The sequence below is a fragment of the Microtus pennsylvanicus genome, chromosome 16, assembly GCF_037038515.1.
Source record: "Microtus pennsylvanicus isolate mMicPen1 chromosome 16, mMicPen1.hap1, whole genome shotgun sequence".
Lineage (NCBI taxonomy): Eukaryota > Metazoa > Chordata > Mammalia > Rodentia > Cricetidae > Microtus > Microtus pennsylvanicus.
Window position 1 is genome coordinate 12,872,098 of NC_134594.1, and position 12,911 is coordinate 12,885,008.

The 12,911-nt window shown below is 48.2% G+C and overlaps 1 protein-coding gene across 1 annotated transcript in view; it reads left to right on the forward strand.

Moving 5' to 3' along the window:
- Lrriq4 (leucine rich repeats and IQ motif containing 4) overlaps window positions 1–8,258 on the forward strand; it is a 33,417-nt gene extending 25,159 nt beyond the window's left edge. The window contains exons 10-12 of the mRNA XM_075951054.1: window positions 4,426–4,590; window positions 7,094–7,767; window positions 7,916–8,258. Of these exons, the coding sequence (XP_075807169.1) occupies window positions 4,426–4,590; window positions 7,094–7,767; window positions 7,916–8,258 (1,182 nt within the window). The remainder of the gene's footprint in view (window positions 1–4,425; window positions 4,591–7,093; window positions 7,768–7,915) is intronic.
- Window positions 8,259–12,911: the final 4,653 nt, after the last annotated feature.

Below are 12,911 nucleotides of genomic sequence, written 5' to 3' on the forward strand. Positions count from 1 at the left end.
GAAAGCCCTGCCAAACAGGGCTGCGGGGGATCAGCTGTCCAAAGTTTGACAAGGGCCTTCAGAACCTTTTCAGGACTATGTGGATAGGATATTACAGTTGGCAGGGAGATTATTTGGTGATGTGACCACAGCTATGCCCATAGTTAAGCAGCTGGCATTTGAAAATTCCAGTAAATATTGTAAGGAAGCCTTGTGGCCACATAAGACAAAAAGCTTAAACGAATACATTCGGATCTGCCGCGATATTGACGGGCACTTCATTCAGGGCCAGGTGATTGCCGCTGCCATCAGGCCTGGGCTAGGATCCAGAACTGGGGATAAAACCTGCTTTAACTGTGGTGCCCGTGGACATTTTAAAAAGGAATGTCCACAACTCACTCGGGGAACTACTGCCAGACCAGGAAAGTGCCCACGATGTAAAAGGGGGGCCCATTGGGCAAATGATTGCAGATCTAAGACAGATATAGATGGAAGGCTTCTGCCCATCCAAGGCCAACAGCAGGGAAACTGGTGGAGGGCCCCGCTCCAGGGCCCCAGAACCTCAGTGTATGGAACAATGACACCAGGAGTCAGGGGGTTCCACCCTGGCAATGGCCATTCCAGTTTGTTCCACAGGGCAATCCTTTTGCTTTGCAGACCTTACCCACGCCACCCCAGGAAGTGTAGTACTGGACCTCAGTACCTCCGCCCGAGCAGTCTTGACAGCCCAAATGGGGGTTCAAGCTTTACCCACTAATGTTTTTGGGCCGCTCCCTAGATGGACCTTGGGACTTATCTTGTGAAGAAGCAGTACCATCTTGAGGGGAATTCAAATTCATCCTGGGGTTATTGATGCAGATTATCAAAGAGAAACAAAAATTATGACATCAATTTCTCAAGGAATTAAAGTAATTCCTCAGGGCGATCGTATTGCCCAGTTGGTCTTGGTACCCTTAGTTAACACCTCCAACCCCACGGCCAGGTCTAGTCGGGGTGTTAAGGGTTTTGGATCATCTGGCACTACAGCCTTTTGGGTAGCTCATATGAAAGAAAGGCCACGATTGGAAATGACTATTGATGGGAAGTCATTTAATGGGATTTTAGACTCTGGAGCTGACGTCTCTGTCCTGTCCTTAGAATTCTGGCCTAAGAAGTGTCCATTAGAAAGTATTACTGCCACCCTACAAGGAATAGGTCAAGCAAGTCCCAAGAAGAGTGCAAAAATATTAAGATGGCAGAATAATGAAAGCCATGAGGGTCACTTTCAGCCATCTGTCCTCCCAGGACTACCTGTTAATTTCTGGGGAAGAGATGTCCTGAGTGAGATGGAAGCTGTCTTGACCACTCAGCCCACACCACCATCACCAGCATCCCAAATTATGCAGCAACTGGGATGGAGATCAGGACAGGGGCTGGGAAAAAAATCTTCAGGTCCAGTTGCAGCCAGTGACACCAGATAAACAAATTACCAAACTGCTGGGAGACCGAAGTGGTCTAGGCCATTTTTAGTTAGGGTCACTGTTCCCATGCCTGCCCCAATTCCTATAACTTGGAAATCTGATGGTCCAGTTTGGGTGGAACAGTGGCCCTTGACTCAAGAGAAATTGCAGGCTGCTCATGCCTTGGCCCAACATCAGCTGCAGGCTGGGCACATTGTCTCCTCTACTTCCCCTTGGAATACACCCATATTTATCATTAAAAAGAAATCTGGAAAATGGAGACTATTACAGGACCTCAGGGCTGTCAATGAGGTGATGCAGCCTATGGGTCCTCTTCAGCAGGGATTGCCCTTCCCTTCAGCCATATCACTGGGCTGGCATGTAGTTATAGTGGATTTAAAGGATTGCTTTTTTAGTATTCCTCTAGCCAAACAGGATTGCCCTCCTTTTGTTTTTAGCCTCCCTTCAGTTATTTTTAAGGAACCAGCTTTGCGATTCCATTGGATTGTACTCCTACAGGACATGAAAAATAGTCCTACAACATGTCAAACTTACGTTGCTGCTGTCTTGGAGCCTGTCCACTGTCAGTTTCCACAGTTATATATTGTTCATTATATGGATGATTTACTAATAGCAGGGCCTGACCAAGATCAACTGCTCAGGGCTTATACTCAAATGCAACAGGATTTGGAGAAGGTGGGGCTGATCATAGCTCCTGAGAAGGTCCAAATGCAAGCCCCATATTCCTACCTTGGGTACCAATTGGCCATGGATGGAATTAAACCAAAAAAATTAACTATTGACACCTCTCATCTTAAAACCTTACATGATTGGCAGTAGTTACTGGGAGACATACAGTGGATACACCCCTCCCTAGCAATCAAAACAGGTGACTTAAGACCATTGTATGATATGCTCTTGGGAGATCCTGACCCAACTTCTCCCCGAGTATTGACGCCTGCAGCCAGGCAGGACTTAAGGCTTCTTCTGGACAACATTGAAAGGGTCCATCTCCAGCAGATTAATTATGATCAATCATTAAATTTTGTAGTTCTTGCTTCCAACTTTGCCCCTATGGGAGTCTTTTGGCAGGATGGGCCTATTTTATGGGTACACATGCCTGCCTCTCCAGTGAGGGTAGTCACCCCATACTAGAAGCTATATTACATTTACTTTGGAAAGCTAAGAAGGTTGCTACCCAGACATTTGGGAAGTACTCTGACAAGATTATAACACCTTATACTAAGGACCAGCTAGTACATTTACAGCAGTACCATGATGAGTGGACCCTTTTTCTCGCCTCCTTTTCTGGAAGTTTTGATTCTCATTATCTTCAGCATCCATTAATGGTCCTATTTAAGAATCACCCCGTTATACTCCCCCGAGTGATTAAAGAATCTCCCATACCCTCAGCTCGTGCCGTCTTTACAGATGCTTCCCCTAAAGGGAATGCAGTAGTGTTTTCTGGAGGAAAAGTATGGAAACGTCCTGTGGGGGATGTATCAGCCCAAGCTGCAGAGGTAACAAACAGCCTGCCTCCTTTCACTCCAGCTCTTCCCTGGGGAACTTGTAAATTTGTATACTGACAGTGTGTATATGGTCCACATCTTTAAGCCATTGGAGACATCTGCCTATATATCACCTACCTCTAAGGTCCATCATTTGCTCAGCTGTGTTCAGCATTTGTTTTGTCAGGGAACTGAGCCTTTGTTTGTCGGACATATCCGCAGTTATACCCAGCTGCCTGGGCCATTGTCAGCAAGTAATGATTTAGCTGATAAAAATACACGTGTTTGCTTTACTTCTGACCGCGCCCAAGAAATACATGATAAAATTTCACCTTAATGCGCACTCCCTTCGGCATCGTACTCGATGCACGCGAGAAGTAGCACAAGTCATTACATCATCTTGTCCTCAGTGTGCTCCTTTCCTAAGCAGCCCCAGTTTAGAAGTTAACCCACGAGGATTATGACCAAATCAGTTATGGCAGATGGATGTTACACACCTGCCTGCTGCAGGGAAACTTAAGTTTGTCCATGTGTCAGTAGATACCTTTTCAGGAGTAATTTTTGCATCCTTGCATTCGGGAGAACGAGCAAAAGATGCCATTGCACACTGCCTATCGGCTTTTGCCTATGTGGTCAAACCTGAGGTTATTAAGACAGATAATGGCCCAGCATATATCAACAAAAAATTTTCATCCTTCTGTTCATTCTATGAAATTTCCCATAAAACAGGCATCCCATACAACCCAATGGGTCAAAGCAATTGTGGAAAGAGCCAATCAGACCCTCAAGCAATATTTTCAAAAATTAAAATGGGGGGGGGGAGTTCATATTCTCCCCAGCAACTCAATTATCCACCATTCTCTTTATTTTAAATTTTTTGACTGTGGATGTTGAAGGGGCGCTCGCCTATGGAATGCCATACACAAGTTAGGGCTCAGAGCCTAGGATGGGTTCGTTGGAAAGATCTGCAAACAGGAAGATGGATGGAACCAACCCCCTTGTTGGCAAAGGTGAGGGGGGTTGTACAGGAGTTGATAAACCAATTTGGGTGCCAGAGCGGTGTGTAAGGCCAGTGACCCAGGATGAAGACGGCGATGCTCCTTCTACTTCAGGTGATGACTCTGGCAACAACACAGAATTATGAGTGATGGGGAGTCTGGTGAGAAACCCCCACTTTTAACGCCAGTTAGTATTGTATAATACCTATGGTCCCAAACCTGCTCTCTGGTGTTGGGATGCTGATAGAAATTTTAATCTCCACCCCACAGTTATGTGGGGAGAATGTATCACTCAAGAGCCTGATTTGTTATATTACTGGACGCAATGACTATTTGATCCTCTGCTTGTGTCCCTGCCCCATTTTTTCTTTGTATCGTGGAATGGCACTTTGGGGGGCGATATTCTTAATTGTTCTTCCAGGATCTGCAAGCCGAGTAATGGCTGGGACGGTTCTGATGGAGCTTTGATTGTTCGAGTGCCTGCTGTGATTCCTCTGCCAGTGCTGGTGTCTCAAGAACATCAAGAGATCACCCTTTATCGACAGCGGGCGAGCAGCTGCAATTGTTGCTGCTATTGCTGTCACTGCCACTGCGGCTACAGTTGCTGCAGTTGCCATTTCGCAGATCGCTGTGACTACAGAGACTGTGGATCAGCTGTCTGGAAGGGTTAGCGAGTCCCTACAGACACGGAGTGCTCTGGACTCTCATATTGGACTCTCATATTGGACTTGGACTTTTAAATTTAAATCAACAAACTGTGCTTTTGCAAGAACAGGTAGATTCCTTTTGACTCCTGCAACAAGCGTTTTGTACGTTATACCTGCTAATGCTATATATGCTTCTGATGTGGTTAAACAGTTGATTGCATGTTTAGATGGCCCTTGGAATTTCTCCTTTTTGAATTTCACCTTGTAGACAGCTTATCATATTGTTAGTATTAATAGCACATGGGTCCCTGCTGTGTCTGGATCCAGTGAGTAGAATGCCATGGCCCAACTTGGGGGCTGGGCCCAGCAAATGTCTGGAATGCTCTCACTTGTACTAATATTGCTAATGGGGTTATCTGTTTTTGGATTCTCTGATGCTCTATGCGGCAATCCCACGCAGCACACTGTGACTTGACAAGTGTTTCTCGGGTACTCTTCCGGTAATCAGGAAGTGCCCCAAGTCTGGCTGCAGATGCTGCAGAAGTCATGAGGGATCCCTATGATGGGCAACTGTCCTGGTATAGAGAGCTCACCTATGACAGGGATTAAGGCCTCCCATAGATGGGTAAGAGTCTCTATCTGGGGGAGTCCTAAGACAGGGGCTCTCATACTTTTAATATAAAAAGGGGGAAATTTTTGGGTCCCTAGAGCACAGGCCTTCGCACCCCCACTTAATCTGTTTTGCACTCTTGAGGTTGGTTGAAAACAGGAACAATCTATTGTTTTCAACAATGTTTCTAAGTATGTTTACCCCTAAGCCATTGAGTTATGGTGATGAGCTTCCTGCTATTGCTGATTTGGCCTCCCCTGCTGAGGGCGATATATACTTGTGAGAAAGTGGAGTTGTGTTGCATATTAATCCCGACGTCCCTTGCTCAGAAAAGCGACAGTTGCCTTGCTGGCGCAGCAAGTGCCTTCCAGGCGCAGCAAGTGCCTTCCACATAAAACAGTACAGAACAGAATCATCATTGGGTAGGAAGGACTAGACAAATCAAAACATATTTTATGTTCTAAGTTGTGGGCTAATTGGTGAGAAGTCTAATTTTCCTGCTCCCTGATAGCACATACCCAAATTACACATCACAGTGGGAAGGAAAAGAATGACTGCCTTCAGAGTAGAATCAAATGGTAAAAAGGAAAATAAAAGAGACCTTTAACTATCTTACTTTACAAAAGGACCAGGCATCGAGCTGCTACAATTCACCGTAATTACATATCACTCATTATATTGGACATATGAAATCGAGACTTGGAGGATTTTGAAATAATGGGCTTAGGGTATAAAAGTGAAAAAGCAGACCACCATATTGCATGATGCTTGGGGCCAGAGAAAACGGGTAAAGTCAACATGCACGCATCAGGTGTACATCTAAAGTGGGAATAAACGACTACAGAAAATTAAAATAGTCAACAGACCTGAGTGGTAGAATTCAACTTTATTGTCTTTATCTTGTCTGTAGTTCCCAACTTTCTACAGCTACAACGGTCTGAAATTCCCCAGTGTCACGGGAACCTGTATCTAAGCGCTTATCAATTTGAGCACTTCTCTCTGGTCTAGAAGGCTCTAAAATAACAAGTCACGTAGTAAATAACGCCAGACTTGAAGTGGCCTGCAGTCTCCTGCATCCCAACTCTGCCTTGCTCTTTCCATCTTAACTGCAGGTGTGGCAGCCATCACTTGTTGGCTAACCTGAACCCCACTCCCACTGTCACCTCCACTTCATGGTACCCCAAAGCTGCACTTGTGTATCCTGGCACCCCAGCAGTGGGTTACATTTGTGGCCAGCGCTATGACCCATGAAACATACACAAACAAGCCTGGGAGTTTGTGCTTTCCCAAGATACAGGTCAACAATAGGAGCTCAGATTGTAAAGCCGAGGTGCTGCCTGTACCCAGACATCCCTAGGAGCAGTGAAATAAGAAGCACCTTTGTATCTGTGTCAAGTCCTGCACGTGGAAGGAGGGAGGGGGGCTAAGAGACTTTTGGGAAAGCCCTGTGTGAGGAGACTCAGGCATGGGGACCCCAGGAGTGACCTCACTTCCTTAACAGTGACATCACAATGCAGAACCTGCAACCAGGCAGCCAACTGCTTACAGACAGCCCAGAAGGCTCACTTGTCTTGAGACAAGAGTGACGATTAGTCATGAGTTGCTGTAGCTGGTGGAGTTGCTGCTGCGTGAGTAATGAGAGAAAGAAGAAAAGAAGGCATGGTCTAGGAGGTGCCTGGAGCCGCCTGGTTCGAACTTGGCGCCAGCACCTCTGGCCATTTGGCCAAATGAGAAGGGGCAGCGAGAGCCAGGCCAACGTAGGCCAGGTAACCACTCTGAAATCTCGGTTTTCCCAAATTTCACTCTTGGTGTGTAGCAGAGTGAAGGGGTCAGGAGAACGTGGAATGTAAATAACCAATCGTGAATTGCAGTCCTGTGCCAGTTTGAACCACCCACCCTGATCTCTCCTCAGGTGGCAGAAGACCAGAAGAACCGCTGCCCTGGGGACCAGAAGGAGTCAGGCTCCGGGGACCTTACTGAGTCCGCCCCCAGGGACCAGAAGGAGTGCCTCTCCGGGGACCCAATGGTCTCCTCCCCTGAGGCACAGCTGGAGTCCCTCCCCAGAGACCCAATGGGCTCCCTTCCTGGGGACCAGATGGGCTCCGGCACGGAGGACCAACAGGACTCTGTACCCGGGAACCCAAATGATTCTGTCCCCGGGGACCCGAAGGGCTCAGCATGGGAAGACCAGCCGGGGTCTGGCCCCAGGGACCCAATGGGCACCACCACAGGGGACCAGTCAGACGCGATCCCCGGGCCCGCGACTGGGTCTGTACTTGGGGACCCTATGGGCCCCAGTACTGAGGACCAGCTGGACCAGCAAGACTGCGTCCCCGGGGACCCGACTAATTTGGTCCAAGGGGGGACAATGGGGCCCACCCCAGAGGACCAGCTGGACCAGCAAGACTGCGTCCCCGGAGACAGAACTGAGTCTGTCCTTGGGGACCCAATGGGTCCCATCCCGGAGGACCAGCTGGACCAGCAAGACTGCGTCCCCGGGGACTCAACTGAGTCTGTCCCCGGGGATCCAACTGAGTCTGTCCTTGGGGACACAATGGGACCCACCCTGGAGGACCAGCTGGACCAGCAAGACTGCGTCCCCAGGGACCCGACTAATTCGGTCCTTGGGGGGACAATGGGTCCCACCCCAGAGGACCAGCTGGACCAGCAAGACTGCGTCCCCGGGGACCCGACTAATTCGGTCCTTGGGGACCCAATGGGTCTCACCCCGGAGGACCAGCTGGACCAGCAAGACTGCGTCCCCGGGGACCCAACTAATTCGGTCCTTGGGGACCCAATGGGTCTCACCCCGGAGGACCAGCTGGACCAGCAAGACTGTGTCCCCGGGGACCCGACTGAGTCAGTCCTTGCCGAACCAATGCGCTCCACCCCTGAGGACCAGATGGAATCCATCTGCGGGGACCCAGTGGACTCCACTCCGGAGGATCAGCCTGAGGCCGCTCCTGGCGACCCGATGGGTGCTGACACAGGGGATACATTGGGTTCGGCCCCAGAAGACCAAGGCCAGCCGGAGTCCATCCCCGGGGACCCGATGGACCTTGCCCCCGGGGACCTGACTGAGTCCTTCCCTGGGGACCCAGTAGACCCCGCCCCGCAGGACCAGCTGAAGGACCAGAAGGACTCAGTCCCCGGGGACCCTAAGATCTTAGACTTCGGGGATCTGGAGAAAGTGGTGGAAGACCTGATCACTTCCCTTCAGAACGGGGACCGCGAGCATCTCATCGCTTTCCTGAGCACCTACCCTGCTCATACCACCATCGAGCAGGTGCTGGATGTCATCTTCAGGCGGTGAGTGCCCACTTCCGAGCTCAGAGGCCCCTCTTGTCGTTTATGGGAAGCCTCTGCTTTTCTCTGAGCCTACCTAGTTGCTAGAGTCTTGTCAGAAGCCAGCAGCATGTAGTCAGACATTATTACCTCCAGGTTGGGCCCTAGGGACTGCTGTGACCCTAATGAGTGTGAGTGTGGGTGTCCTCTGCACCTTCAGGAAGCTCTCTATCCTTGGCCAGTTTTTCTGAAGCATTGGTCAAAGCGCTTCTCCCATTGTAAACGAGGTTCTAGAATTCATATTGGAGCACCCGATAGAGATGGGTCTTGAGTGGAGACCCGAGGAGGATAATCCGAGGGAACCTGTGTCCACTGAGATGTCCGGGTAGACATACTGCACAAACATATTTGAAGCACCTACAGAATGCAGGTGAACTAATAACCTGCGACTTTGATGCTGCTCCAGGAGTCAGCAGGCTCCCCAGATGTCTTTTAGGTAGGGAACTGGGACTCCACAGGTAACATCCTTCCTGATCTCCTCCAGGTATGCATGCTTCCGCCCCGGCTGCCAGGAGGATGAGCAGCTCAAGAAGTAAGTGAGCTTTACAACATGAGAAAGAAAGGCCTTGGCTCTGCAGGGTGGGCTCCCTTGGGTACCAAGGGTGAGGGATGGCCGATGCTTGGGGCTCACGCTCCACGTTTCTACCACCATACACCATACTGAGGTCTAAGCATTGACTGGAGGGTGAAAAGAACTGCATGGGCACGGTCCTTGCCAAGTGGGGATATGGGGAAACCTGTGGCCTCCGGTGGAACTCTGAGACTCTACTACCCTCCTCTCAGTCCATGGCGTGAAGGCTCGCTCAGCTGTGCTCCATTAGAGCCTGAGCATGGGGCATATGGAGCTCCCTGCTCCCATGGACCGACCTCTCAGCCCTGCTCATTGTATGGCTAAGGGCTGGATAGCCTCTCCTTTGCAGTCTCACATGCACGGAGTCTTGGGCGGGGTGGCAAAGGAAAGTCCAGGCCACTGGGTGCCCTGTCTGTCCCTTTCCACCAGCACCCTCTGCACCCTCCTGGACACGTGGACGAGCGTCTTCCCCGGGGACTTTGCCACGACATCCGGCATGTCCGCGCTGAAGAAGGTAAAGACCTACCTGATAATCCATCTGCCGTACTCGGACGTCCTAATACATGTGCACGAGCTCCTTACGAGACTGCTCTCAGAAACTTCGGAGGAGAGCGATTAACAACAAACCAGGTAGGTGCTTGACACTGTGAGGAGGTCTCAGGACCTGGTCTCAGGTCTCAGGAATGATTGGGAGAATGCCACACTGACTCCAGTGTCGTCTGTGTGACATGACATAAGCCATTATGCTGGACGGGAGCTACGTGTCCTATGGGACCAGGCTTCCTGGAGGTCCATGGCAGACGGCCCGGTATAGGCCGCCTTTGAGGCATAGATGGGTTTCTCGATTAGCTGGCTATGCAGGATATGGGCTTTGCACGATCTCTTTTGTGATAATGATATTCTTTATATCTACAAGACAAGGATTATCTCTTCAGGAACAGCTCTGGGATAGGGAAGCACAGTATGCGAATGTATAAGACTACAGCAGAACCCTTGCCATACACGGGGGTGTATGATGAGCAAGGGAACAGAAGGGTTAATGTTGATGGACAAAGAGCGGTATAATATACTATGAATTTTATGGATAGGCTTGCTAGATCCCAACCCCCATGGTGTCTGCTGCATGTGAAGGTACAAAAAAGTATATTTCAGCAGGTGCAGAGAGCTGTCAGGCACATTTGGTCACTAGATGAGATAAAGAAAGGGTTAGAAAGAGAAGCTTGGGGGAGGCCCAGATAGCTCCTGATCTCTTATTTCCTGTGGCGTTTGTGAGTCATCGAGCTAACTGTGTCTGGTTCCAGGGTGACACATCTGGAGACTGCGAAAACTCTGCTGCTGCTCCGTGGAGAAGAGGACGACTGGGGGAGCCAGGAGCGCATGGTGCCGCCGCCTCCATCAGCTGCCCTCAGTGACCTCAGCCATGCCCTCCTTCTTGTTCCTCACAAGCTGCCTTACTCACGGGAGCATGCTAATCACCAGATGTGTCACAGATGACAATAGTGCACCCTCCTGATCTCCCTGTTGACTTAGTGCTGGCCTTAACCCCTGTGTGTGTCTTATTGTTATTGTCTGTAGCGGGGTCAGATTGCTTTTTATAATCATTTTAAAGCTTCTTTTATGTTTAGTCAATAAATAACTCTGACCTTGACCAGAACCTTAGCTGTGAAATTGTGAACTCATGGAAATGCTGCCAATCAGGCTCAGTGTTTTATCAGACCTACGACATTATGAAGGTGATATCAGGAAGTTTAATGACAAACAAACATTCCCTTCCCTCGGAATCCGGTGTGCATCGGCAAAGCTCATCTAACATTGATGCTCTTTTGAAACCTGGCACTTGACAGTGGCATTAGTAAGAGCTAAAATTATAGTACATCTTGGAGTACTGAAAAGGCAGCCCTGCCTGCAAACCAAATTTCCTAATGGAGCAAGATGAAGGATGGTGAAGGCATGGGGGTTTGGGGAGGTGTCCTGACTGGGCTTGGGGTGGAGTAGCATGCAGGTGCATTTGTGCGCACGTGTGTGGAAGGGTGTGCGTGCGTGCATATGTGCATGTGCCTGTGTGTGTGTGTGTGCATACGTGTGTGGGGTTGTGTGTGCGTGTGTGTGTGCATGCAGATATGTTTGAGTGTGTGTGTGCGCACGAGCGCGTGTGTGCATGTGTGTGTGTGTGTGTGTGTGTGTGAGTTTCCTTGTGATTAAGAGGAAAGAGGTTTATTTCCTCATCAGCTCAGAATCCTGTGTGCTTCTTACTAGCAGAAAAAGTACTTTTTGCACAATCTAAAATTTCAGAGTGCTAGCTTTGACTTTTGCTCTTTGCTCTCTCTCCTGTGAAGTAATAGCACAGACAGTAGTTTTAGAAGCATTTCTTCAGCTTTCCTAATCCTTGCCTTTCAGTTTCCTGCATCCAGGGTGCTTTTTTGTGGAGTTATTTGCTATTTGTACTTATGCTACGTATTCAGAGTTACCTTTTTTCTAAGTAAAATATTAATCTCCCTTCAAAATATTTAAATAAAAGCAATCTTTTCACAGCCTTCAGTGTACAATGAAGTGAATAGACTTCCCCCCAGCTCTATACTTTCGACAGAAAGAATCAGAAACAGTAACAACTGAAGAACTTTTTCAAGTGGACACAGAATTCAATTGTCTACTAGCACTCTCCTCAACTATCAGTAACTCATAATAGCTACTGCAGACAGCTCTTCATGAAAATGTATCATTTGGAGCACCTGCTGGGGTTTCAGTATCAGAAAGACTGCCTTAAGACAGTAGCATCAGCAATTTGCATTATAGAAAATGCAAACAGGTTAATAGAAGATATTCTGAAAACTAGATGGGATCTTAAATAAATAAATTATTTGCTTAAAGTCATAAAGCTCTGTAAGCTAACAAGAGCAGTACCCTCTCCAATTTGCTTCTTTTATAGTTCCTGTGGCAACAGGTTTGCTATATACTGCAAAATTCTTTATTAACCCTGTATGTTGCAGTGGGGAGAGGATGAAGTTTCAGACTGAGGACTGGATTTAGAGGTTCTTTCCTTTCCTTCAGAAGGTCCTAAGAAGTCAGACCTGCAGTCTGGCTGAACAGTTCCAAACATTTTTCTTTTCTTTCCTGAAATGCATATAAACCCATGGCAAGTCAGGATTTTACTGCCAGGGAAACAGATGGGCAGAACAAAAATGATTTACGGAGGTTGTACAAGTTCTAAGACACTAAAGTCATCTGAAGATTTCAGAGTTGAGCTAGTTTCTATAGACAAGCGGGATACTAGATGGAATGATTCTCTGAGCAGGAATAGTGACACTAAATCTTTGCTAAAGTATTTTATATTTAGAATTGGGGGGACTGGAGAGAGAGCCCCGTGGTTAAGACACACACTAGCATTCTTCCCAGCACCTGTCCTGGGTGGCCAACACTGCCTGTAACTCCAGTTCCAGATCTGATGCCCTTTTCTGTCCTCAGGTGCACAAAGGTGCACAGATATCCACAAAGATACACAGGCATATACAAAATTAAGCATATATTTGTAAAATACTGTGGGATTAAAGTATTTAAAAACCATTTTTAATCACTGATAAGATGTGAATTAGATGATTACTCTAAATCCAATTTTACTAACTTAAAAGGCAATCCTAGTCCAAGTCAAACAACCTCACTGGACATCAGTTCGTCAGAAAAATGAGGGTGAGATCAGTAAGCTCCAAGCCTACTACGGACTGAATGTATTCTCTCTCTCTCTCTCTCTCTCTCACACACACACACACACACACACACACAGAGAGAGAGAGAGAGAGAGAGAGAGAGAGAGAGAGAT